The sequence below is a fragment of the Eurypyga helias genome, unplaced genomic scaffold (genome assembly GCF_000690775.1).
Source record: "Eurypyga helias isolate BGI_N326 unplaced genomic scaffold, ASM69077v1 scaffold17516, whole genome shotgun sequence".
NCBI lineage: Eukaryota > Metazoa > Chordata > Aves > Eurypygiformes > Eurypygidae > Eurypyga > Eurypyga helias.
Window position 1 is genome coordinate 1 of NW_010258711.1, and position 26,686 is coordinate 26,686.

At 40.7% G+C, this 26,686-nt stretch overlaps 1 protein-coding gene across 1 annotated transcript in view; it reads right to left on the bottom strand.

Moving 5' to 3' along the window:
* Positions 1-1,842: 1,842 nt before the first annotated feature.
* The window catches only part of UBR3 (ubiquitin protein ligase E3 component n-recognin 3 (putative)), a gene marked incomplete at its 3' end in the record, with an annotated part of 82,374 nt that continues 57,530 nt past the window's right edge, over positions 1,843-26,686 (bottom strand). The window contains exons 30-33 of the mRNA XM_010154457.1: positions 25,174-25,259; positions 16,804-16,909; positions 8,837-8,937; positions 1,843-1,967 (exon numbers count right to left, since the gene is read on the bottom strand). Of these exons, the coding sequence (XP_010152759.1) occupies positions 1,843-1,967; positions 8,837-8,937; positions 16,804-16,909; positions 25,174-25,259 (418 nt within the window). The remainder of the gene's footprint in view (positions 1,968-8,836; positions 8,938-16,803; positions 16,910-25,173; positions 25,260-26,686) is intronic.

Below are 26,686 nucleotides of genomic sequence, written 5' to 3' on the forward strand. Positions count from 1 at the left end.
CTCCCAGGCTCCCTGTCCCTGCTGTATCTGCACCTACCTGACAGGCAAGAGAATTCATCTGAGGACTATGGCTAGGCTCGAGAAGTGAAGGGCTGCCAGAGGGCTGGGCGAGAGGAACAGGGAGCTGTGTGACTACTCAGTGCCCAGAAGTCTCCTGCACCCACACAGCGCAGCAATTTTATGCGGGAAGAGGAGCAGGAAACTGAGGGGCAAACTTGCATGTGGGACTTTTGCAAAGCCTCTGTACTTGGGGTGGATTATCACTGGGGTGGGATGGAATCCAAGAAGAAAGTTAAGTGTAGGAGTCCCTGCGGATCATGCAGAGATCCCCCTAAGCACATGCTGCCAAGCTGCTCTCTGCTGCTTTGTACACAGATGGTCTACATGAGACAGACAAGGGGAAGGAGGAGGGTGTTTCCAAGGGCATGAGAGATGCTGTCAGTACAGCACCTGTGCAGCAGGGATACCTCCTACCTCTTTTGCTCTTTTGCTACCTACTTGGAAAACTCTCAGCTTTCAATGGGCTTCTCAGAAAAGTCAAAATTCCCAAATTGACAAAAGTCATTCTGATGTGTTATTCGACCACACTAAATCACAGCATCCCTTCACAGTAGGACCTTTTGACGTGCTACTGTTTCCCATTTGGCCTTATCATCCACCAGAGACAAGCGAAAATTGTAGTGAAAATTCCACTAAAATGTCTTTAATATAAAGACAGGAGAAATGACAACTTCATAAATTCATTATCTGAACCAAGATCGTAACTTGCAACTCAACTACAAAGTGCTTTGTGTGAAGCAAATGCTTTCACATGCTTCTATAAGAAAACATCTTAGCATTAACAGGTAGCAAGCCCACCTACCACATGCCCTACGTCTATTTTCAATACAAAACAGCGAAATCTCTCACTGTAGACAGAAAATTAATCGTTGTGGCTATCTGTTCAGACAAACTCTAACCTCTGCTAAGACAAATGCAGCCCATATTTATCATACAGACTAAGAATATGGGTATGGGAAAAGCAGGTCATGCTTCTCGGTGTGCATTTCCTTTTACAGCCAACATAATCTAAGGCCCAGCTGCTGTATAACAGGGTATTCCTTCTCTCATTTCCGCTCCTGGCCCCAGCTTCCATCCTTTCCCTTGGTCTGGCACTAGCACTCTTCTGACCTTCTGGGGAATCAATCCATGGAGCAGAAAACTAACTGAAGGATGAAACTACTGCCAGCGCAGGGAACTGTGTCTTTTGGTGGGAACTGGCATCCAGTCAGCTGAGCTGAAATAGCAAGATGCACCCTCACTTTACTTGTAAATACTACCAAAAGGCAAGGAAATTATAGTGAAATATCTACCTGCCTAGTCTGCAAATGTCCTTCTCTGCCTCTTCATCACATAAGCACTTGAGACCACATACCGAGAGGAATTTATATGGCCAGCCACAAACAGCATGAACAAGCAGGAAAGAGACAGAGGTTTTTTTCCTCCCCACCAAGACTGCCTGCTTTTCCTGTGCAGGAGTCCATCAGATCAACACACGGTTTACCTCGGAAGGCTACAATTTCTCAGGAAGGAATGCTGCATTTACTCAATCACATTGCATCAAACTCAAGACTGAAGCTCTAGATACAGTCTCAAACCTGAAACTCAGTTTTGGAACCAGATATTCGCTGTGAAGCTTTCAAGACTCATACCAACACCTGCAAAAACTGCACGTGCAGAAACAAAATACTGGATTTTTGTGAAGCAGAAGCAAATTATTATACTCAAAGCAGAAGTAGCTGATACATTCTCAGAAGAAATGCATAAGCAAAACTTCATACATGTTTTAATAAATTAACTAACCTTTTTGAGAGCTTCTGACTCTTTCCATGCCATCCTATCTTCATCACTGCATTTAACAGAAAGTGCGGCCAAGGCTTGAGTATACAATAAAGTGAACAGCACTTTGATAATGCAGGTGAAGTGTTCTGTAAAACAAAGAGAGTGATTTTTAAACACGATATTTTTAGCACATATTCTGATTACAGAGTCTGTAGTTATGGAAAGGATGCTCCTCAAATGAAAAGCAAGCGCTACACAAAAAGTACAAACCCCTGAACCAACATAAATGTCTTTACTGGCTTTCAGAACTGACTTGGCACATGTAGTGAACAGAACAAGTACAGGGCAAGTAATCTTCCCTTGCTCCATATGTTCATCCTAATCCTGATCAGCAGTGACCTCCTCCTAGGGACCCGGTGCTATTACAAAATTCTGTTTTGTCCAAACCTTATACCAAGTTAAGCTACTGATTACTGAGAGCTGCAACTAATTGGGTGCTGTAGATGTAAGCAAATGCATAACCTACCATCTCTCCTGGCAGCAATTAAACTGTCTGGGGTAAGTTACATTCACACCAATACTGGAAAAGCTACGTTCCAAAAAATATCACTGCAAGAAGGACATTTAGCATACTTCAGTTTCTAACCCCTCACGTCCAGATGTGGATCCAGCCATACAAGACTTGCTGCAAGTCACTCCTTGGTGAGCACCTATTTACTGGATCTCACATGAATACAGGAGGACGAAAGACAGGCTGTCATTTTAGACCTCACCTTCTTCAGGAAGATCTTTATTTGTTTACAATTTTTCGTAATATTTAAAGGATTATCATCTACATAAAGGCTGCAGGAGAAAGGCTTTGACATCTTTGTTGGGAAGCAAACAACAACGATAAAATAAGACTTCTTAAAATTGGAACAGGAAAAAAGGTGAATGTGATCATTCTCTGAAATAGTAGCAGTGATATTTTCTTCTCTTTTTACTTTGGGCTCTGCTTCCCATCTTAAATAATCTGATCTTTGTAAAATCTAGGCAGATCAAAGAAGTTTCTATCATTATTTACACCATTCCTCAAGCAAAAGCATAACTATCATATATATCTAAAACAATGTATATAAAAATGAGGGTTTTAAAGCTTTGAAGTCAAACAAACCAATTTTATTTACATAAGCACCTCACAAAAATTGGGTTAAATTCATTCTTTCTTCCCAAAGGATTTAAACAAGCTTTGTATGTGAAAATGAAAAGGAGGTAAGGGAGATGAAGCTCCTTGTTTCTCCTTTCTTGTATCTAATATCAAAAACCACCACTGGGCTCTAAAACAAACACAGCCAGGACTTCAGATAATGGAATTTGTGAAACAAAATTGCTTTAATGTAACAAATGTTTACAAATCTAGGCAGACACGGAAACATTGTGAAACATAGTATCACCGAGTATATACAACAAGCACAATTTCAGCACCTAAATGCTAATTTAGAACTATGTAATTAAAAGTGTGCTTTGTTCTGTATTCTCTTCCCATGGAGCTTGACTTAACCACGACAATGAAGGCTGCTTTACTTCATCCGCCCCACTCTACCGCAGGTAGCATTATAATGATTTTCCACATTTCCCCAGAAGGAGAAGTCACCAAATTCCATTAGATCTCTAGGCCCTACTTTTTTCCTCTGCTGAAACCTCCATGTTCTTAGCAATCCTCCTCCTGAGGAATAAAAGCAGGTAGGCTTTGAGGAAGTTTTCTGGGCCTGAGATCTACAAGATTAAACCACATGGAGTCATCGAACTCTAGAAATTGCCTCTTCGTCCTGAGCTATAGTCTATAACTGAACGGAAGGCCTGAGCTCTAGCTCCACCGACAGCTGGTAGAAGCAAGGGAGATGAGCGCTACACCGTGAAAGCACGAGTGAAAGGCACTGCACTTGCAGCAGCGGAACTAGACCCAGGCCAACATTCACCAGTCGGTCACAGCCCACTTCATCTCCCAGTCCACACTGCCGAGGAGACTACACAGTGCTCAACACTGCATGCCTCAGCACCCTCTAGAAGTACCATGTTTCTTAAAATCTGGTTTTTGTTAAATATAATTACTCCTTGTTTCTTTCCCACCTTAATACTAATTGTTTGAATCACCAGAAATATTATCTCTAGTGGACACTATGTTTGTTAAAATAAATACAGGTAAGTAAATACAAGAACATGAACGTGACTCAAATGCCTCCAAGTTACATTTTTGGAAAAGCCAGAATTGGACAAAAAAACCTCACATTCCCATATCTGGGTCACCCTTAAAGAGACTGGATTTCTGCACAAGCTTCTTCTTTTCTTAGGAAAATACGACAGGAGCAGCTCAGAGGGGTATGCTACACAATGAGTGCCAAGGCTCTGGAAACAGGTATTTTACCGTCACAAAACCATCCCGTGGGAGACATACTAAACACACCACTCAGAGGATCAATTACCCTTTCACTACTCCATGTTCCCTCTTCTGTGTGAAAAGCAGATTATTTGATGGCAGTGGGTATCCATAATGCTGGAGCTGTTATGTTCTTGCCTACTGCAAAGAGCCATTTGATGTGCCGTAAGACGATGCGTGTGGGGCTGCACGGTGTTTCCTCCTGCCCCCCTGCTGGAGGCTGTAACTTTGCTACAACACCTTTTCGCTTTAATAATTTGAAGATTGCCAGTGTATTAGTGTGCTGGGGAGTAACTGATGTCAATGCTGCCTCCCCCTCCTGCTGCAGATGATACACCGTGCCACGTTCTGCACTGAAATGCGGTTAGGGCTTCTGCAGCTGTACCTGTAAAACCAACCTGGGGTTCTGACAGTCTAAAACTTGCATTATTATGGCTAGGTCATTATAATTAAAACAGGTTAAAGCAGTATATTTGTACTTATTTTTGAATAATATTGAGAAATGCTTTTATGTTCCTGGCTTTAAAAAACTGTTTTACACTAAACTTTCTGGGACCAGATTACTTCACAGCATTCCATCTATTATATGGACTAAACAAACCCCCTAAGAAATAAAGTTTCTACAGGAAACACTTGTAGAACTCCGATTTTAACAACAGTGCAAGAAACATGCAGATGAGTACGCATATTACGAGCAAGATGCATCATTTAACTTCAATATCAAATCAGAGGACGCTGCCTGACGCTGGCAAGCGATGACTGCAGAGAGCCCACAAAGCGAACTGAATGCAAAATTAAGGACCCAAGACCTTTTTTAGTGAATTTGGAAGGGCAACTTCATATAAACAGCCTTTGAAAATATTCTTCTTGATCTAAAGCTTGAACAGTTAGTTGGAAAAATAACTTCAGAACAAAGGGAGACAGCACGGAGCTTCAGATAATCCATGAAAGGTACATTGGAAGTTCCAGGATACAGACAAGTCTTTCAGCTTCCCCACTGAAAACTGGATACTATTCAAGTTGATTGCATTCCTTCTATATTTAGTCAAGATCCTTATCCAGACATGAAAGACAAGTGCTAGTGCTCGCCTGAGTGCTGCCTGCTGCATTTTGTTGCATGCCATTGAAACTTTAGAGAAAAAGAATGCGTCAGAACCTCCAGGTCAGGTTCTGTGGCACCTGGGCCTTACCAGAACTGCAAAAAAGGGGCTGAATTTCGGTGTTACACTCCAGAGAAGAAAACCTTTCCCGGTTGGGCTAAACTCTCAAACCACTCGGAACACATCCACCACTCCCAGATGACGGGTCTTGTCAAAGCAGCACTGTGTTAGAGCCACGCCAGGCTGTGTAACAGCATGCTGGCAACACCCATGCTGCTGCACCACGCTCCTGGTGTGTGTCCACCAGGCACAGCGCCAGGCCGCTGCTGGCCAGGTGACCACCAATTCTATGCACCTACTAGCCTCATGCTCCCGCCTGCTCACCCAGGCCCCACTTTTCACATAAGCTGCAACAGCATGGTATTTTTTACACTCAGAACAAAGCAGAAACTGAAACCACTGGAAGCTATGAGCACCCTGCACTTCTAGAAAGCTGGCCATGGGGGTCCCAACGCAGGTACTGGGAAAAGGGAATTGGAAAAAAATTTGAAAGGAATAATGTCCAATTTGGATTAAAGTATTTGTTCAGCATATAGAAACTGTGTTCAGCATATAGAAACTGTGTTGCAGAAAGGGGTGGAGGGTGCTGAATTCCATTTACAAGGAGAGATATAAGCTCTGATAACTTCCCAGCCACCATCTCCGTTCCTGTACTACCTCTCTTCGTATGCAACACCGTTTCCTGTTTCTGCCAGAAAGGAGCTAGAGGTCCCAGAAACAACCAACTGACACCACCATGGACACTGTCCATCCTCTGCACAACTGCGAAAGAATTAAACTGGAGGCCCCTATGTGGGTTATTATGTATTTAGTCCTGCACAGTTTCAAAATGCTGAGTGTATGATGCCTACAAAAGCTCTGCCCATGTTCTAGTGTCAAACCAACCAACAAAACTTAATTAACAAATGGTTTAGTATCTTGAAAGCAGTGCTTACTGTGCTGGTTATGCTAGACAGGAGGTACACATTATCCTACTCATTCCCTTCTCTGTAAATCCTAAGTGCTTATAAATGCTCTGACCTCCACCACAAAGTTTCTCCCATAATTCAGTTCGTAGTGTTCTTTCTTGGTGATGTGTTCAGATCAATTTTCCTCTCTGAATGAAGAGGCTGAACATTAATGACACTTTTATTGCTTTAATCGATGTCGAATTGAAAAAGATACCAACACCCATCCAACAGTTAATAGGGTAGTTAATGAGATGCCTACTGCTGTATCTGAAGGGCAAGAGATGAAGTTTGGGCCCTCCTTACAGAGTACTCGGTGTTTGTAAAAAGCCCTGTGTAAACAAACAGGATTTTGAGTATGAACATGAAGATTTAACACTGATGAACATTTTTAGCTTCCCGTAAGGATACAAATATGTTTTTTCTGAATATATCAACGTACCGATATGATACTGCAAAACTAGGAACACTACAGAAGAGTGTCTATGCTGAAAGAAGAAGAAAATCTTTCATAGATTCTAAACTCTACAGATTTTTCCTACATTATAAGTGCTCTAACACCATTTCCATGGCATCCTGCACCAGACTGCAGCACCACCGCTTCTGCAATGCATTCAAGTGTAGCGCTAAAGGAGCATGCTGGAAATAGCTGTCGGTGCCAACAGGCACCAACCTGCTGTCTGCATAGCGGTGTGTCCGGCCAAGCCCACAGCTCCCGCAGCCACAGTAATGCCAGGGCAGCACAGAAGGGTCAGGGAGCAGTAGGGTCAAACATAGATTTTGTTCACCCCTATGAATGACCTGCCACATGAACGCGCATGAGCCACTTCACCTTTTCATGCCTCAGCTCTCTACTGACAATTAACGATACTGAATTCGACTCTGCCACCTACACACCTGCTACAAAAAGTTCTAAACAAATTTGTTATTACTTATTTTTCTGAACTGCATCCTACAACTCAGGACAAAGAAATCAAGAAAGACTTCCTCTTTATTCTGCCTAACCATTCTGAAGAAACAAAACTTAGAAAGATAAAAGGCAACTTATTTCCAATTTACTGCTTTGCAGATGTGAAGTGGTTACCTTCTTCTTCTTCCTGCCACCTGCCATTTCCCTTTCAACTGCAACATACACTAAACCTAAGGGCAAAGGCAAAACGTGCCGCTGGTATGTGGTATTTTACAGAATTCTCCACAGGATGCCTTACAATTCACTGAGTTTAGTCTTTCCTAGGATAAGGCATACAGTTGTTAATGGTGTACCTTTTTCAGTGCTTGAGTGTAAACTACAAAAAGACCACTGTTTGTTCTCTGGCATTACCACTCCCTTCCCTGTATTCCAGAAGTCAGTTTCATTAAACTTTTGTTTACTGCTTTTGTTAAGTCCTTCCAAGAAAGTTAATTTTAGTTAAACTGGAGTTTAAAAAAAAAAAAGTATGTATTTGACAATAGGCAGCTTATTAAAAATCTTTTATTCTCCTGGTGTTTTCATATTCTAATAATTTATTGGCCATACTTAATCCACAAACATGTACACTAAATCAAAAAACACAACCCACAGTGTTACCTGATACACTCAGAGTCACTTGAGCTGGATCTGAACGTTCAGCAGTGAGGACTGAACACCTCTTCAATGGAAACAGACTTTCTGCGACACTTGGTAAGTCAGGTGTATGCAGCAAGAGCAGAACAGTCCCTGCATTTACCTATTCACTGATTACCAGAACTCAGTAGGCATCAAAATTGCCTCACAGACCCCAAAGCAGATACTGCCTTCATTGTCAGGGAAGTAGTAAAAAGATACTTGTTCGTTTGTTCTCATTTTAAAATAAAGGTATTGCTATAAATAATCAAGCCAGAGACCACAGGGGCCAATACACCCATCTTCTGGAGCATACACTGTCTATTAGCACAATGGACCAGGTCTAGCTGTTCCTTTTACAAAGAAAAAGAAATTTAGGTTTTAAAACAGTTTTGATTTTATTAATGGAAAACAGAATCAGTAGTTAAGTATCTATTCAATATTTATTCCAAGTGTCACCATATGCTGTCTCTACTGTAGTTGCTGCATTACAGCAATTATCAGCTTCATACACGATCTCCTATTATGTAAGGCTGCTGCACTTCAAACTCTGAAATTCCAACTGAATTACTGTCACCCTCAGGGACTCAGTGCCACGTGAAGTACTGAGCTGCCCCTCTAAGCAAGATGAAGGTCAAACAAAGGACACTTTTCCCTCAGTAGGAGTACTTCAGTCTTTGCTCAGCTCTCGTATCTCTACTGAATGGGCTGACTGATAAGGTGAGACGACAGGGGACACAGATAAGCCTGTCAACCCACAACAAAAATTGCTGTTCAATGCCACCTTCTGAGGATAAGGGAGAAACATTATTTTAGAGAACACAGTGGACAAGCTATGATTTACCATCCAGGAAATCACCATGAATGCAGCCTCATGTACATAATCATCCAAATGTTTTTTGAAACATACCTTTGTGCAATGGTTGAGGCATGGTTAAAATCTGGATAAGCAAAAGGGATGAGACGTCTCTGTAAAGCACAGGAACTTCTGGCAGCTCTTCACTTATCAGCCTGGAAAGAAAAGCCAAAGAAAGTCACTTCTGATACTACAAACCCATTTTTCATTTTCATATTTTATTTTGCATTTTATTTTAAGCAGTATTACATTTGGTATGAGGCTTACAGGAGCCGAACACCTGACAATTTGCTGAGCTGGATATTTAAATCATTTAATGTTGCTAATGGATTGTAATGACTCCTAAGGAAGTTAACAAGAATCAGGTACCTGAATGGTCAAGTATTTTAAAACTTTCCAAAACTGCCTGAACTAGTTATTTGTATGTACAGACTCAACGAACATTGAGTATTTCACTTTTACAACTTGGGTTCTAAAATAAGAACATACACTGCATAGTAACATCACAGGTGGGACCCCATATGGCCATAAGGGCAGCAAATAGCACATAAAGATACTGCAAACTTTTGAACTACTGGGATTCACTGAATGACGTAACATGGCCTTGTAGTCTTATACTTTAAGGCAGAAAATGTTTGCAGATAGGAGATAGGATTTTTCTAGCCTGGTGCAGCAATACCCAAGAATAGTCCAACAACAATATGCCGTAGGGTCAGTAGCTGGGTCAAAATGGCCAAAGAAAGAGTCATTCTCCGCTCTAACTGATATGGAGCGTGGAGGAGATCAGCTGCTACAATGCAATAGGGATCCTCCACTGCCACCTTTCCCCTCGGAGAAAGACGGAGGAGACGGTTGCTTGAGGTATTTATCTGCACTATTAGAACATGCACGAGGCCCCAGAGTAACTGACCCTATGTCTCCCATGGAAAACAGTCCTCTGCAGCCTCTTACAAAGAGATGCAAACGTTGCAAAGGAAAACATCACAAGCTACTGAGTTCCGTTCAGTTGCCATGGAATTGAAATTCTGTCCTGGAAGGGCATTGTCTTCTTTTTTTCCTTCTTTTCTGTCATTCTTCTCACTGGTCAGAAACCACAGCAAAACCAATCCTCTCTCTCTCCTGGTAGGAGCTTCCCTTACTTTGAGCAGCAAGAGGCTTCTACACCATATGGCGCTTCACTGGGCCCTATATTAAAAACACTTTGCAAGTCAGGAAACCACACCACCTCTGCCTGCTACAGGTTCAAGGTTATCTTCATGCTTGGTTCCAGCAATCTTAACTGCCCCACAGATAAACCACAACTGAAGAAGTGCTAGATAGCTGTACTGAAAACATACACCTATCCGTATTCAGGTCTACCCCCGAAAGCAGAATCTCCCCCTGATCCAGGTCAGCTGACACTGGGTACCCCATTAGCTTAGTTGATGCCTCTCTCTCTGAAGGCACCAACTCCCCTTGGTGCCACCTACCACACGCACAGCGGGCAGACTGAGCTCTTGCAGACCGGGTACTGGCAAAAGTTGTCCATGTGTGGTGGGGGCTGTGGACGCACGCACAAGATCCTTAGCGCCTCCTACAACCTCTGGAGACCCAACCAGTTTATCATCTCTGAGGCACATAAACGTGCTGCTGCTTTTGGAAGGAGAGCTCTGCATAGTGACCGATTCCATGAGAAGTCAGACTTCCCTCTCCAAGAGGCACTGCTAGGAGTTGTCTCCGATACGAATTTTAACACGCAGGAGCAGTCGTAAGAGGAGGATTAAAAGAGCACTTTTGGTCACACTGTGTTATTCAACGATACATTTTTTACCTGCTCTCCTCTCCCACAGCTCAGTAAGGCACGTTCTGAAGCAGTAACTTCAATAACGTTAGCGATGGCTAACATTGCTGGTATTTTATGCAATGCTCTCCATCAGGAGAACGAGCATAAATGGCCAGACGGGTTGGTCTTATAAAATGCAGTCACAGAAAACATGGTCTAACTGGTCCTTTTGAGTTAATGAACCCAAACAGCTACAGAATAAAGACTGCACATAACGCTTTTTGTTGTAATCGATTGTTTCACTACATTACTGTTTTAAAACACTAACAGATGTGTATTTACATATGGGAGTCTCCTAAACAAAACCCAAACATTCTAAAAATCAGTATATTCAATTCTAAAAATGACCAAGGGGACAAAAATTTGTACCACGTCACCAAGTCCATTTTCAAAATTATGCAGGCAATGAAGATGCTAATCTCACCAAGACTCTCTAATTTATGACTCTCTTACCTATGGCTGGTTCTACTGTATGACCTGACACCGAGTTTTAAAATAACCCTCATTACATAATGACTTAAACCACACACATCTCTAAAATTGCTTCTCACCTTTAATTCATAGATAAACTTGGGAAAAAAGAACTACCCCTGGTCACATTTAGTTGAAGAGTTTTAGATCTCTTTCTGACAGGGGTATCACTCATTGAACGGCCAAGTAACACCTACGTCAAACACCGATTCTGACAAACTTAGGAAACATTCTTATATGTGCGCAGAATACTGTGACTGACTGGCAACATCACAAACAAATGAACTCTGTTTCACACGCAGGACCAACTGATTTATTCTTTTTGTACCAACTGGAGAAGTGAAGCCACATTAAATGCCAGAGTTTAGCTAAGCTGCTCCCTTTTACGTCAGGTGCTGCAGCACATGAAGCACTTAAAAACTGCTCTGCCACTTGTGAAGGGCCTAAGTAACGTCTTCGTTATGACACTGAATATATAAGATCTGTTTAGGAATGTGTTTTATGGAAATTGCCCATCCTGTTAATCCCCAGTGCATATGTAAAAGCTTGATAAACCTGACTTTACACAAAATTGTGCCTCAGAAGCACTGAATAAAATGAAATCAAGTAGTTTCAGAAGGGAACAAAGTAATAGAGAAACGATTCAAACCTATTCTAGTTGTATGCTGCATCCATTAAAAAAGTGGGGAGGTGGAGGGTGCAGTGGTGGAAATAAACCACACGGTGCAGTAGAAACGTGTACCAAAACCAAAAATGCATTGCTCTGCTTTCTCTACGGAACTGACCTCTCCTCCAGCCCAAGGTAATTGGGCTGCACCTCTCTCTGTGCCAAAAACAGAGCTGTCTATCTGCTGACAGCTGAGCAGCTTGGCCTCTGTATTCTGCATCCTCCTCCTGGTAGAGGTTATATGGGGATCACTTCTCTGGGAATGCATACAGAAGAATAGAAAATTCTGCTCTACTTTTGAAACACGCAGCATTTCTTTATGGCCCTTCCCTACACCCCCTCCTCTCAGCTAGAGACACTTAGATTTTTTTGTTTGATGTTAACTCCAACTGATCGTAAAGCTAGAAAGTCAATAAACGAGAAGTTTTGAGCCTCACACCTCTTCGAACTGTCAGATACAGAAAACCTGAGGCACAGGGATATGGATACAGCAAAACAAAGGCTTAATCAACTAGGGCAAATTCATATTCTCTTAGTATTTGCAGGATGAGAAACACAGCCCACAGATCCCAGCCTGCAGAAAGGTCAGAGTAATACACAGCTTCTGATGTTCACGATAATAAAGTAGGATTCTACTACTCATTCTGGCTACACTCTAGGATATCATCACAATTTCCTATTTGATCTTCACTGCGTCACAGCAGGTGTTATACCCTGTCAGTTTTTCTCATTATACAACACAGGATTTCACTGCCAGTACTACCATTAAGCATCTCCCATTCGCTCTTTCACCACTGCCCCCAGCGCTGCCTTGTGACCCGCTCCCAAACTTATCCAAATTAACCTTTTTAAAAAGCACGCCTTAGTTCCTTGACTTTGTCCGTGATGCAGCCTGCTCAAGTTACATCAGCACAGCTGGAGATGGTGAGCTGCAGCACAGGGGAAGGAAGAAACAGCCAAGAGCAAGTACTCCTGAAGCTGGCCTTACTGTCCACATCTCCGTATCATAGCACAGGTCCTGAGACATTGGTGTTTCAGGCAAAATTTGTGTGTTTATTGAATAGGTCTGTTGCAGCATGTATTTACCACCTTAACTAAATCCCACTGTCCCGTCATCCAACTCTGTCTGCCTTGGACTATCTTCATAAAAACTGCTTTATTTCTACCACTTCACAACAGCTTCTTTGATGGAGATGTGACTCAAGAGACTCCCAAGCACAGTTGCTCATTCCCATCCCTGTGCTGCAGTTTGTTGCCCCAGTGTGAGACTATAAGCAGTCAACGAAGCGATCTAGCTTAGAACAAAACAACAGCAAAACACTCCAGTAAAAATAACCCTGTGCATTCCAGCATTTCCGTTTATCACACAGTTCCCCCCTGCAAATGCTTCTACTGCAAAGATCCTTAATGCTTTACTGACTCGTTCTTTGCCGACACATTTTGTGTGTCAAAACAGACACAAGAGTTTCACCCTTCATAAAGACGGAAATCTAAAAAAAGAATGAACATCCTTTTATTTCAGGTTTGCCATTCATGAAACTCTGGCTATTTGGACTTGGCCATTAAATTCACATCTGGGCCACGAAGATGATCAGAGGGCTGGAGCACCTCTCCTATGACGAAAGGCTGCGAGAACTGGGCTTGTTCAGCCTGGAGAAGAGGAGGCTCCGAGGAGACCTCATTGCAGCTGTCCAGTATCTGAAGGGGGCCTACAAGGGGGCTGGGAGAGGACTTTTTACAACAGCCTGTAGTGATAGGACAAGGGGTAATGGGTATAAATTGAAATCAGGGAGGTTTAGATTAGATGTCAGGAAGAAATTCTTCACAGAGAGGGTGGTGAGGCACTGGCACAGGTTGCCCAGAGAAGCTGTGGATGCCCCATCCCTGGATGTCTTCAAGGCCAGGCTGGATGTGGCTTTGAGCAACCTGGTCTAGTGCAAGGTGTCCCTGCCCATGGCAGGGGGGTTGGAACTAGATGGTCTTTAAGGTCCCTTCCAACCCTAACCATTCTATGATTCTATGATTCTAGTAATTATTGCCTCCAGCTGCTCCTTCTCTGCCCCCTGCCAGAAGCTATTAGTCCCCACTTACACCACAGTAATTGTTTATTTGATCACCCTTGAAACCAGATCTGCCCCAGTAGAACAATTTGCTTAAGCACAGCCTGTGGGACCAACCATATATTAAATCTGACAACAGGAACAGCCTAGGAGAAAGCATCCACTGTACCATCCACAGTTCAGACTTGAGCTTGATCTTTTTTCCTCCCTCTTCCTTCAAACAGTTCACATGAATTAGGCCCCTGTGATAGGGCATCTTCTTGCTCAAAACATCGTTATTTCTACTGTACCTTGGTGTGCCCACATGAGCTCCTTCCTGTCCTTTCTCCCTGCTGCCATTTTCAACCAGAGAGCCCTCTAGGAGCAGCTGCAGGAGATGACATCGGGCAAAACCAGGGGCTTTGGGAAGTGTAGTAGAGTGATTCTGTGCGAATCTACAAATTGCTTTGATCAGCTCTCCCAGACGTGAAATTTGAGGCACCATCTCTGAATCAAGATAGCCAGCTTGTGGAAAATCAAGCTAAAAGCTGTGAGCTCTACACCTGGGCAGTTTCAATTGTAAACACTGATGTATTTAAATAAAGTACCTATAATTAAGTAAGAGTGAAAAGATGGCACTTGTGTCCCATAGATTTTCTTTTTTAGTTTTGAAAATTACCTTTTTAAATAAATAATTTCTTTTGGAAAATTGCTTTCAACTGAAATAGTAATTTAAAGTAAAAATTAAATAGAAAAATATAGCATGCTGTTTTAGAGCTATTTTGCTCCTGTAACTTTCCTGGTGTTAAATTGCCTGGTATCACAGTAATATAGTCCGAAAATACAGATCTTTTCCTCTCGCTGACATTTTTTTCTACAAGTCTTTATTTAAAGTCTCACGTACCAGTCAGGCTGATGACTGAGATGACTCTGTTACCTTCAAAATGGGAGTGCTATCCACATCTTACATCTGCAGGGTTATTTCTCCACCGCCCTCTTAATCTTCTTCAGTTTACAGTGGTGTATCTCCCTATAATCGTTCTGAGTGTGCTTTCCCGTGTCTGAAAAAAATCTGCTGTTCTGGGTTTCTCAAAAGGCTGGGTGACTAAGAAGGGTGCAATTAGATCATGCACACCAATCATATGCATGCCATCTGCAAGTGAAATAACTACTTCAAATTTCCAAAATATAATTATAGATGTCCATCTTACGCTCTAATTTATACACTAAAAGCACATTCCCAAGTTGCCTCCTCTGCAGCTTTCAGGGGTCTCCAGACTAAAATAGGAAAACGTTCCAAGGAGTGAACAAGAATACTGCAGCTTGATTGCATCTGTGCATCTCAACAGTAAGCTATTTATGGCAAAACAGGCGCTCTCTCAGTTATAGCCTCCTGAACCACTTCGGACTTAGTGCCAATCCAACATCAGCAGGCCTACCAAGAAATCTTGAAAACCAGCGCAGAAAACATGAACTGCTCCAGTGCATTCCCACCATGCAACACCTCCTGCAAAGCAAGGCAGCATGGCCCACGGTACCAGTCGTTTCAAAGCGGTTCAAAACACTGCCCCATGAAATCTGCCTCGCAGCAGTCAAACCTTGACACGACCAGCACGTGGTGAACTCCCTCAAGCCTGTAAGGGCAAGAATTGTTGCACGTGCAGCAAAAGCAGTGTCTCTGGTTAACAGCTGCTGCCAAAGCCAGCAAGCTCTTCAAATACCAGTGTGAGAAGTGGCTGATCAGTCCCACAGCCACTCAGACTGTCAACAGCCTATCAACACAATCTTAGTTTTACCCGGTGTAACTCAGTTGACTCTACACCAAATCTGTTAACCTTGTTCCACTGCTCAGCCCAGGTCAGGGCAGAATCACATGAAAACACACTCTCAAAGTGGTTTGAACACATGCTGAGTAACATAGGTTTTCAGGTTATAGAATTCTTGATGCTCTTTTCTGTTAATGGGTTATAAACTGGTCTAATTACTGCAATAATCTAATGCTGATTGCAAAAAAGATGACCTGCGTCTAAGAGGACAGAGTAAAATCTCAAACTAGAAGCAAATGCAGATGTTTCAGTAATTTTTCCTAGTCTGCATTTTAGGATTGTGGCATCCCTATCCTAGACTAGTTTTTGAAATCCCATGATGCTTTCCACCTCAGGCTCCTAGAAACACACTGACAAATACATAACTTGATAGGCACTAAAAAGACAGTCTTTACAACATTATTGCAAGCTACAAAGTGGAGACCTTAGCTATGAAAAAGACACTCAAGGTGCTAAGAGGAAAAAAAAGATACTCCTTTACTCTTATGAGGAAAAACAATCATCTGGTTTTAGGCAAGAAACGTGTCTTCTCACCATCAGGGTAGAGCATCTGCAAATTGAAGCATCTTAAGTCAAGTAGCGAAACGAGTCCTTGAAGATCACAGATACATGACTCCATGTATTATGTTGTTACCCTTTCACAGAGTGGAAGGGGTTGGAAGGGACCTCTAGAGATCATCTAGCCCAACCCTCATATAGCTGTGTATGTCAGGTTAACGTTTCAAAGGCAAACTCAAGTAAATAACTTGTTTAAAATAACAAGCACAAAAATTTTTAGCTTCAAATCACATTATTTCGCACATATATTAGGCACACTTATGTTATTTTTGTCACATCAATTAGTCATTGCCTAGCTTTCAATAAACTATCTATGAGCTTAATCTCAATGCACATTTTGTCTAGCATCCATACCAAGAATGGCAGTGGACCTATCCACTTACCCAATACTATTAGATTTGCATGTGCTTCGCTTGCAAGTGGTGTATTTAAGCTTTAACTCAGAACTGGAATGTGTCAGGGTTTATGTAAAAGAAACTGAGATTTTTACAGATCTATACATACAATTTTTAGATGTTCAGTTCATCAACCTACCTCACAGAGAACCTAATGTTCAGACAGAAAGTTACCCAAAGTCCCTCTGTAAGAATGTTTCTTTCACAAGGTAAAACTGGTATTTGGTAAATTAAAATACTTGCTCTGATTTTTTATCCTGCATCGGCTGAGTTAGTTTTCTCCAGGGATTGTATGCAGAGTCTATACTGTAGAGGCGCATGTGCATGGCCAACACGTGGAACAGCTGATCTGAAAAGTGAAGAACACAGATTGCTGATTATTATGTACAATAATATGAAATATTTTACTTTTGGTTGCCATCATTTATTTTACAAGGTTCTGAAAAGTACTACCTCATTCCAAATAAGCTGGTACCCGAACAAGCATCTTGTCATTTAGTTATTTATTAAAAAAGGTTTTGAAGAGAACTATATTTCAAGAGGAGGCAATGAACTTACACTTCTATATGAAAAAAACATTCTCCCCTGAAACTGTGAAACAGCAAAAGGCTGTTCAGAAAGCTTTGACTAGATATCGGTTGTTTCAGTGCTTGTACAATACCTGCTCCACATACTTAATTACAGGTTTTTTATGTGTGGGGTTTTTTTTTTGGTGTTTTGGGTTTGGGTTTTTTTTTTTTAAAATCCCATTTCTTGTGCTGCTATTTTGCTAAGGTTCCATGCTCCCTTCACTTCCCTCTCCAGTTTAGACAAGAAGCCATGATTTTCTAAACACCTCTTCTGAACAGAGACTCTATACCTTTAGCATACAGCTTCTAATCCTCTCTCTCACAGCTAAATCCTGTGCACAACTCGTGAAATTAACCTAAAGCTGCTAGAAGTTCTGGTCTATAGCAGGATCACTTCAGCACCTCATCCTTAAAAGGTTATAATTCCTTCTGCCTTCATAAGGTTATTTTGTAGGTAACTTGTGGAAGAGAAAAAACCCAACTTCTGACCCCAACGCTGAAAGAACAGCAGTCTTTAAAACTGCAGAGATTTGTCTCTACAACCTGCAGGCAAAGTTTGCTGATATTCATCAACTCAAAACCTTGTGTACATTCACTGTGTCAACAATATCATTTGCAAAACACTTCTGGAACCTTTTGAAGAAAGGATGCTTAGTTTATTATTCATGCACATTAATGCAGTATCATATATCACACTGCACAGTTTTCCTTTCCTGTGAATCACATGATCAATGTGATTTCTGTGTTTATAATACAGTCACAGTTTGGGGAAAATGCATCAGTTTCATCTTCATAGGTTGATATGAAGATCAAATTTTAAAATACTATTTCTCTCAATTTTGCTCACTTTTTTCCTCCTGTCACATTACATCTTGCTATTTGCTACCATGTTTGCTTCTCCTGCTCCCTTTTCTGGGATCCTGCTTCTTTCCTCCCTCTCATCTTGACTTTTTCCCTTAGTATCTTGCCATCTCCTCCCCCCTCCCTTCTTTTGTTTGAACTGATCCCTTTGCCTCCAGCTCCTAATCTCTCTCCCTTCTCTCTACAACCCACTTGCTCAACCTACGCACTCTCTCACAGGTCCTCTTTGCAAAGTAGAAATAGCAGCTATTAATTTATTTTCCATAAATAGACAATTACTCAGAGGTATGCAATGGCCAAAAAAGTCGCATGATGAAGTCAGCTGACTGCCAGAGCCCGAGGGCTGTAATTAGCTCCTGGGGTTTGTAAAATAATTGGAGATGTAGATGGCATTGGAATTGATTGCTGTCACCTGCTTTCTGAACAAAAACAGGCAATGAGGACAAAAGCAGTCATTTTTTCTCCTGGCAGGAGACTCTAGCAAAACATCGCTTTGGTGACAACCCTCAAAACCCTGAAAATATACTGATATTTCATCTAAATAATTAAAAAAACTCCAGTATGGCTTTATTTGGAATGAAACCCATGAAAGTATCCATTCCTGCCCTCTTGCCTCTCCACTACTAAAAGGAATGTCATTTTTTTCTGAACTGTTCCTTGCCCCAAACAGCAATGGACAGCTGTGCAAAACCAATAGTGCTTAGCATAATTAATTAACCCTCTGTTCCTTTAATAGCTGTTTTCCTGAGCTTTTACTAATACAAAATGAAGCAGGCGAGCATCACACTGTAGCACTGGAGAATTTATTTCTAATCTCCAAGCGTGTACCATTTATGGAATCAAGATACATTCTGCCATGGACCGAACAGAGAAACCCAGTTGAGCAGTTCTATGAGACAGAATTTGTGGGTGATGAAGGCAGCTCCTGCTCCTTCGCAAGACAAGGTGTTTGGTGCAGGTTTAGGTAGGGTCGGTGCACTGTGTTACGAGGGTCTGCTGCAGAGCAGTTAGGTATTAGCTTTAACTTTGATTCATATCTAAAAGTTATGAAAATAACTCTCTTGTTCCATATACACATTGTTGCTCTTGGTACATTCTTTTCAACTCCTCCTGTACCAGCTCTACCTCCCAGTGTTATCCTGCTGTGAGAGGAGCCACCAACTCAGCTGGAATTGGTCCTTCCAAAGGGTAAGGCCCTGTCTTTGCACAGAGACGGAAGCTATTAGGGGAAGTGTTCTAATGCTGCTCCTCTCATAAAAAACAAAAGACAATGGGTACTTTGTCTACAAACCCATGTGCCAGCACTAGCACCTGCAGTTGCATTCTTTGCTGGTTTTAGTACGAAAGCACACTGACTTTGCAGATGTTGACAACGCTCTTAAAAATATTCTGCTATGCCAAAGTGCATAAAGGTGATTCCACAGCTCCTTTCATGGCTAGCACGGTATGCACAGGACAAAAGATGACGAAATTCAGAGAGATCACCAGATAGGGATTTGATAGATGAACAGCAGAATTTATAAAAATGCTGTGCTGAACTGACAAAAAAGAGTGATTGAGAAAGTTACATGCAGGTGTAGGTTTTGGTCTCACTAGTGATCTTGGTGTGGTCTTTGTCAAAGCAAGCCCAAATTTCGATATGAGTTTTGCTGCCTTTTTGTCTCTTTTTTTTTTTTCCTGGTCTCTTGACTATAAGCTCTCAAGTTACCAAAGTTGAAATCAGAGGATTTTTTCCTGTTATTAATTCCACTTCTGCAATGTGCTGTAATAACAATGACAAAAAGTTAAGGGATTATCTGACTTTGTTTTGCTTGCAGAAGTCTCAATGGATTGATTCCTCAAGGGCATAACACTGCTGTCATGAAAAACCCTACTTCACTCTTTAGATCCAGTCTGCTCCTTTCATTCTATGAATTAGTATTTATTCTATGAATTAGTATTTACAGTGGTAAAAGATCACAGAACAGTGACACAGCAGTTCACCACAAGTGGAACTGAAAACATCCTTGCCTCAACTGCTGTGTGCACATCACACCACACTAGAGATGTGACACCCTTCTCCCTAAGTTTGCTGGGACCGTCAAGAAGAACGTAGGTTACAACAAAAAACACCTGATACAAACAGATGGGACTTGATTGTTAATGAGGAGACTGAGGAATCTCTCTCCTTGTAGAGTTTTATATAGTCCACTTAGCAACAGCAGCTGCAAAGATCTGCTGACAGCATCTTCCCATTCATCACTGATCCAGTAGATTGGAATCAGTGAAGAAAAAAAATGCAGGGCCAGGAAAAGCCTATTAAGGCATTAAGACATGAACAGTCTTTACAAAATCTTAAACCTTAATTGCTGATGAAGCATCTAATTGTCCTTGACACCAAACTTGCCAATGTTTGAAGTCAACTTCACCAACAGAATTCTAACGATATCTATCTTTGCCTCTCTGTTGGTATGAGGCAAACCACGCTTTTTAGGAAATAATTAGGATCATCTGTTGGTGAGAGAAACTGCTTTTTTAAAGTTAGCATGAACAGATGGGCACCAAAGATCTACAGATTGCCAGCTCCTGACTGAAAACACAAACCAAAACAAAAAACCCCCCACAAAACCAAACCAAAAAGCCCCAACCAACCACAGAACCTGCCATACTGAGGCAAAAAGCATTCCTGAAAACTACTTTTGTTCTTTCTATTTTCAGTGGCTGCAGAGAGCTGGGCAGGAATCTTTGCAATCACATTAATAGATTACAGGAAGGAGGCAGTTGCAAATGAGCAATTCATAAAAGAACTAGGTTTTTCTTCCTACAGGAATGCACCATACTTGGAGCGACTAAGTATCACTAGCCACGCTGATAAAATGGCAACCGCAATTACTATCAATGTGGTTAACAAATTTGATCCAGAAGGTTCATGAAAGAACTTAGAAAATGCTTCATTGTCAAGATATCTTTCTGTGCTCACAAAAACGCTGAAAAGAACTGATATGAACATCCTAATCAAGACGGATGACACAGCTGAGCCACACACAAATGCAAAACACAGGCTTCAAACAAACAGGAGGAGAAAAAACAAACTCAAATCAAACCCTCCAGTGGAACAATATGGTTTCACAATGGTTGGAACCATCACAGAAGATATGAAGGTGCTGGACATTCTATTTAAGGTGAGCTTACTCAAGTCTTAGTACTTTTTTGATGACCATTTTGTCAAGTAATGTCCTTTCCAAATAATGCAGCTGATCCCGAAATGCCAGACTCAGCTATCTGTGGGAAGCATAAGAATAAGGAACTCCTATACAGGGAAACTGAAACCAGGGGACAAGGTGATAGAATATTTAATCCTTCCCAAAAACCTCTAATCCTATAATTATTACAAAGGGAAAAAGGAAAAAAGAAAAGAAAGCAGCCAGAAAAAAGGACTATTTAAAAACTAAAAGGAAGACAGGACTAAATTCATTTACAGGTAACTTGTAAATTTTGTGGAACTGTTCACCCACCATTGCAAGATTACCGGAGTAACAATGACAGAAAACCACGTATACACAAGTTAGAGAGACATAAGACTCGTACAGAGAAGTCCTACTTATTCAGCCTTAGTATTGTGTTCTGCAAGTCTTCTATAAATACAAAACAACGAAAACAAAAAGCAAAACAGCAGATCTCAAACTTCACAAAACAGAGAAATAAGATCTGTACCATTGGTATATATCCTAATTATCCCCTAAACCTAGGAGAATTTTCAAGGCAACAGAATCTCACACTGTAACATGGTCCTTAAACAGGACTTGATGTTAAGGCAGTAAGTAAACAGGACTCCACTGGCATGGTTTGGCTGCGTACTGTTTAGTAGCACAGGCACATGCAAACACACGCAGAGCACTGTAAACCTTAAAATGGCAATTTTACTGCCATATTCATCATTCTTCTTGCAGAGGCTCGATCACTGACACTAACTGCTACATTAATCATTCTTAATTTTACACCCCAAGAGCAGCTGCCCTTATGGTGCAAGCCACTAAAACAGGTCTTGACCTACTTGTTCCCACTGTCTCCCCTGACGCTTGCTGCTCTAACAGCTCACCTGGGACACCATGCTCTTTTCTGCAATATCTAGCCACCAAACTTTACAGTTGTTACAAGACTAAAACAGAGCGGTATGCTTAACCACAAGAGACAGCTCACCATCTCAGGCCTAAGAAAAACACGAACGGGTTCTATTTTAGACTACTTCTGCTGACAGGACTGATGTTTAATAAACAAAAGCAGTTTCAACACTGTGCCAGAAAAACTAACAAAGCAGTATTCAGGGCCGAGATGGGGTATGGATTTTTAAAATCATTCTTTCCTCACTGCGTAAGACACTGAAGAAGTCGAAAGTACATTTTAACTAAAACTTTAAAACCAGGATTACCTCTTGGAAAAATAAGAGAGTATGGAAAGATAAAGTCTACCATGGAACACTTACCTAAAGAACTGCAAATTTTTATCTCTAAAGGCACCAATATGAAAGGGACAATGAAGGAAACAAACAGTTTAATGAAAACAAACCCTGATATAGAAGGAAAAGTAATCCTACTCCCACAAGTCATATTTAGCCTGACGTCCAATATCAAATCGAACACTACTAAATGCAAGTACTGTACAGGTCTGTTCTAGGAGAACCCCACTAACTTACGCTAAAAAGGAGCCTCTTTTAATGCACTATTAACTGTGTGTAGTTTGCTATGTAACACTTCTACAGTAAGTACCAACGGAGAACATGAACAGCACGTGAACATTTCAGCAGCAAATAGATGACATTCATGTCTCCATGCAACAACAGGCTGCTGTAGGTAGCACCTTTCACCGGAAAGCTTTAAAGGTCATCCGCAATTCTTCTGACGTGCAAGGCAGATACTAAAAATACCAACAGGAGTGACCTACAGCTAAATCAGAAGATTTACCTTTCTACTCAAAAATATGGAAAAAAGCAGGCGCATTGTGTTTAAATGCTGTCCCTACCCCTTCACCAGAAATACGCACTAGAATCCTTAAAGTAATGCAACTGCTAAAGGAAAAAGCACTATTCCATGTACAACACACTCTGTAAGCAAATTACACAAGAGTTTGAGAAAGGAACAGAAAAGTATTTTAGTAACCAAAATGCAATGGATTGTAAGTAGAAACAAAGGAAAAAAAAAATCAAGAACTCTTACTGCATTTAAAAAAAAAATCATCAACACATTTTTCAATTACAGGAAATACTCCACCCATTTCAGATGAAGCCCTTGTGTGCGACCACATGAAACAGCTGAATCACATCACGGGAAAAAAATACTCTCTAAACATATCCACAATTCTGTAAACAAGGATTTGGAACAAAGTTTTTTGTACTCGGCTATTTTACTTTTTACACAGACAACTAATGCACAGTTTAACAGCAGATTTGCTGTTACCAAAAAGCAATGGGGAGCAGTTGGCATCACGACAAAAACCGTTATCTTTCTTAGATGTGTATGAAGCTTTTAAACAGGTACGTACAACGCAAATTTCAGACCAGTAAGATGTCAAACATCTCACAGGAGGTGAGTGAGCGTCTGTGTGGTACTTAGTTGCTGGCTGGATTAAACCATGACAGTATGTTAAAGATGTAATAAATGCATTTCATTCCACTTTTATCTTAAAAAAAAATTCTATAGAGAAGCTGAAACAACCTGACTTTGAAAAACTAATCAGTAAGATAAAAATATGACCTTACAGATTACAGGCCCCTTCCCTGCACACATACTTCTAAACTTCACATTCTTTTGTAAAGATCCTGTGTGACTAAGTAAATACAGGGGTACACACTCACTGTGTGTAATGTCATGATAAAGTTCTTCAACTGAAATATTTCAAAAGCTTTTCAATTTTAAGCTGAAATCTCCATCCTAAGCTGCTAATCATGGTCTTCCAAATAACATGCCTGCGAAATAGGTAACACATCCAGTACGTTGCTAAAATTCAGAGAGTGTCCATCTTAGTAAGTGAGCATACAATTAAAAATACATCATAGTCCAAGTAGAAATTATATGTAGAGCCTTGATTTTATTAAATTCTTCAATATTGCACACAGTGACCTACGGATGTTCCTTTAGCACGTGCATTTTTCATAGAACAGTCTGTGTTGGAAGGGACCTTTACAGTTTTAGGTACTTGGCTCTGCTGGGAAAAGGAGAAAATGATGGGGGGGGAAAACACTGTGCAGTAGGGTTTAAAGCTGCTTTTCACAAGTCACAACACGTAAGTTAAAGCAATTGAACTATATTTCCTGGCACTAACAGAAGGCTCTTAGCCTAGAGAGGATGTGGACAGCATAGCACGTGATGGCCTTTCTTTGGCAGTTCATCACCTTAAATGATGAGGAAAGCTTCGTCTACAAGTCATGTACCAAAAGGCAGAGGTGGGCCCAATCTTTCTGACATTTTTACTACTGAATCTGCTGCTACTGCTGCATGAGCTTGATTTAAACAAGCATCAGTAGTAGCAGTATCCTGGCAGGCTTTCCAATTTTTCCTTAAAACAGAAAACGTCCATTCCCAACAGTTTATATTCCAGTAAAAGACTGAAATATTTTCTGATAAGAAAGAAAAAAAAAAAAGGGGGACTTCTATCAACCACAAGTGCTTTATTTACCAAATATTAAAGATTTCAGAAAAATGAAGATTTGAGAGTATCTACCAAGGAAAATTTGCAAAAAAACTCTTCTGTCAGAGGAAGACCTAGGGAAATGAAAGACAGGGGACTTGGTAGCTGTAGATTTCTAAGTATGAGATCTAGTCATGAGCTACACTAGCACTCACAGAAACAAATTTCTTTACTATTACTAGCAACAGCCAGGGTGAAACAAAGCTTTCCTGCTTTAGCCTTAAAGTACTTCTAGTTTTACCCATAAAAAGTAGAAATTATTAAAGAAGTATCACATGGACACTATGACGATTGATTTCTAAATAGATTATGCTCACAACACATGAACAGCTCTGATGAATAATTTGTGCAAATTAGATTTCAGATTTCTGAAATTGCAACAAAACCCAGAAGACCCATTATGGCAGAATAAAAGGTTCTTAAAAGAAGCAGCAGCTGGCAAAATTTAGAAAAGGTTAGAAAGAAGTAGACATCTTTGTTCACTAATAATTTATATTGCACTTCACAACATAAAACTTACTTAAACATGATCTTTTCCCAGCTGTGCTTGCACCTCCTGAACATAAATTGCCTCCTCGATGGACCAGCTCAAGTTCCAAGTTTGTTCTGCAAGAAAAACATAAGTGTTGACCAGAACACCATTATTCAAGCTTCTAGGAACATTAAAGAGTCACCACAAACTCCCAGCATACACTAAAAAGAAGAATGCTGTGAACTAATCTTTAGTGTTAAATGCTGCCAAAATATGACTCAGAATAAAAAAAACTTTATCAAGATACCGCCATACGTGGATTGAAGTGGTTTGATTAGCAAGTACTGTATTAAGTGAGCTGCTGCAGTTGTGACTGAGGAATTTAAAAACATTAATTCCGAGGCTTTTTTCTGTATGCATAAACTCCGCTTTGGTAGTAAGGGAGTTTATGTGCAAATCTGAAAAGACAATATACAGATTGGCTAAATTTCAATCCAGATATGATTGGACAGATATGTCCAAAAAGTGTTCTTTTTTGGCAGGGCTTTTGTTTTCCTTTAAACAAAGAGACAGTACAAGGGATATGACATCAAGTAACTAAGTATGAAAAGGGTCTAAATTATAGTGGAATTACTGACCTTTAGAGATAAGTTAGTTAATAAAAGCCTTGGAGGTTAATTCTGAATGAAACGCTGCTATTCACTGCAGCTCATTAGTATGAAACAAGAGTTGTGCCAGTCAATCTCTGCATGTCACACAGATGTTTTCTTTTTTAGTATTATTGTGATCTGATACTCAGACATCAATGGTTTAGGCCAAATCTCAGAGCTTTGTTTAATTTTTGAATTGGATGTTTCAGTACTGTGTTATCTTTTACCCCCAAGACTTGGAGCAAACAATTCACGTTCTGTTCTCCAGGAGTTTGTTTTAATAAGTCAACACACATTAATAGAATTATATTCCTTCATTTTAATTATTCTGAAATGTTATTTTGCTAATTTAATCCAAACCGCAAAGCTCAGTCTAAACATATTTTGTTCTTTAACCAAAAAAATCAAACAATTTTAGGTTCACTCTAATGTGTCTGAATACATATTAAAATCTATTCTAGAATTTTAGGCACATAATACAGCAAAGCCAAGAGCGCGCACACACACCCCCACCCCCATATTTTTAAGAAGAAAGTAGAGGATGACTATTCCATTAAAAACAAATTATATTTCAGGAATTTCATCTCCATCAGCTTGAAAGAAAAATACATTTTTGATATGCAGTGTTTGTTAAGATACTTTCCTATGTTTTTAAAATAGTAACATTTCGGAATATTACTATCCCTAAGTTTGCAGCTTATGCCACCCATTTCTGAAGGAATGCTTTAATCCTCTCTACTCAGAAAAGGCAATTTAACATTGATAATGTGCCTGCTCAGAGCTCCATCTGGTTGCTGCTGATAAGGGCATCTGTGTGACAGGGGAATTTTCCACCCTTCAGGCAATTTGCAGTGCTCACTGAACTTCTAAAAATCTACCAGCAAGGAAGCAGGGATAGGGATTTCATATTA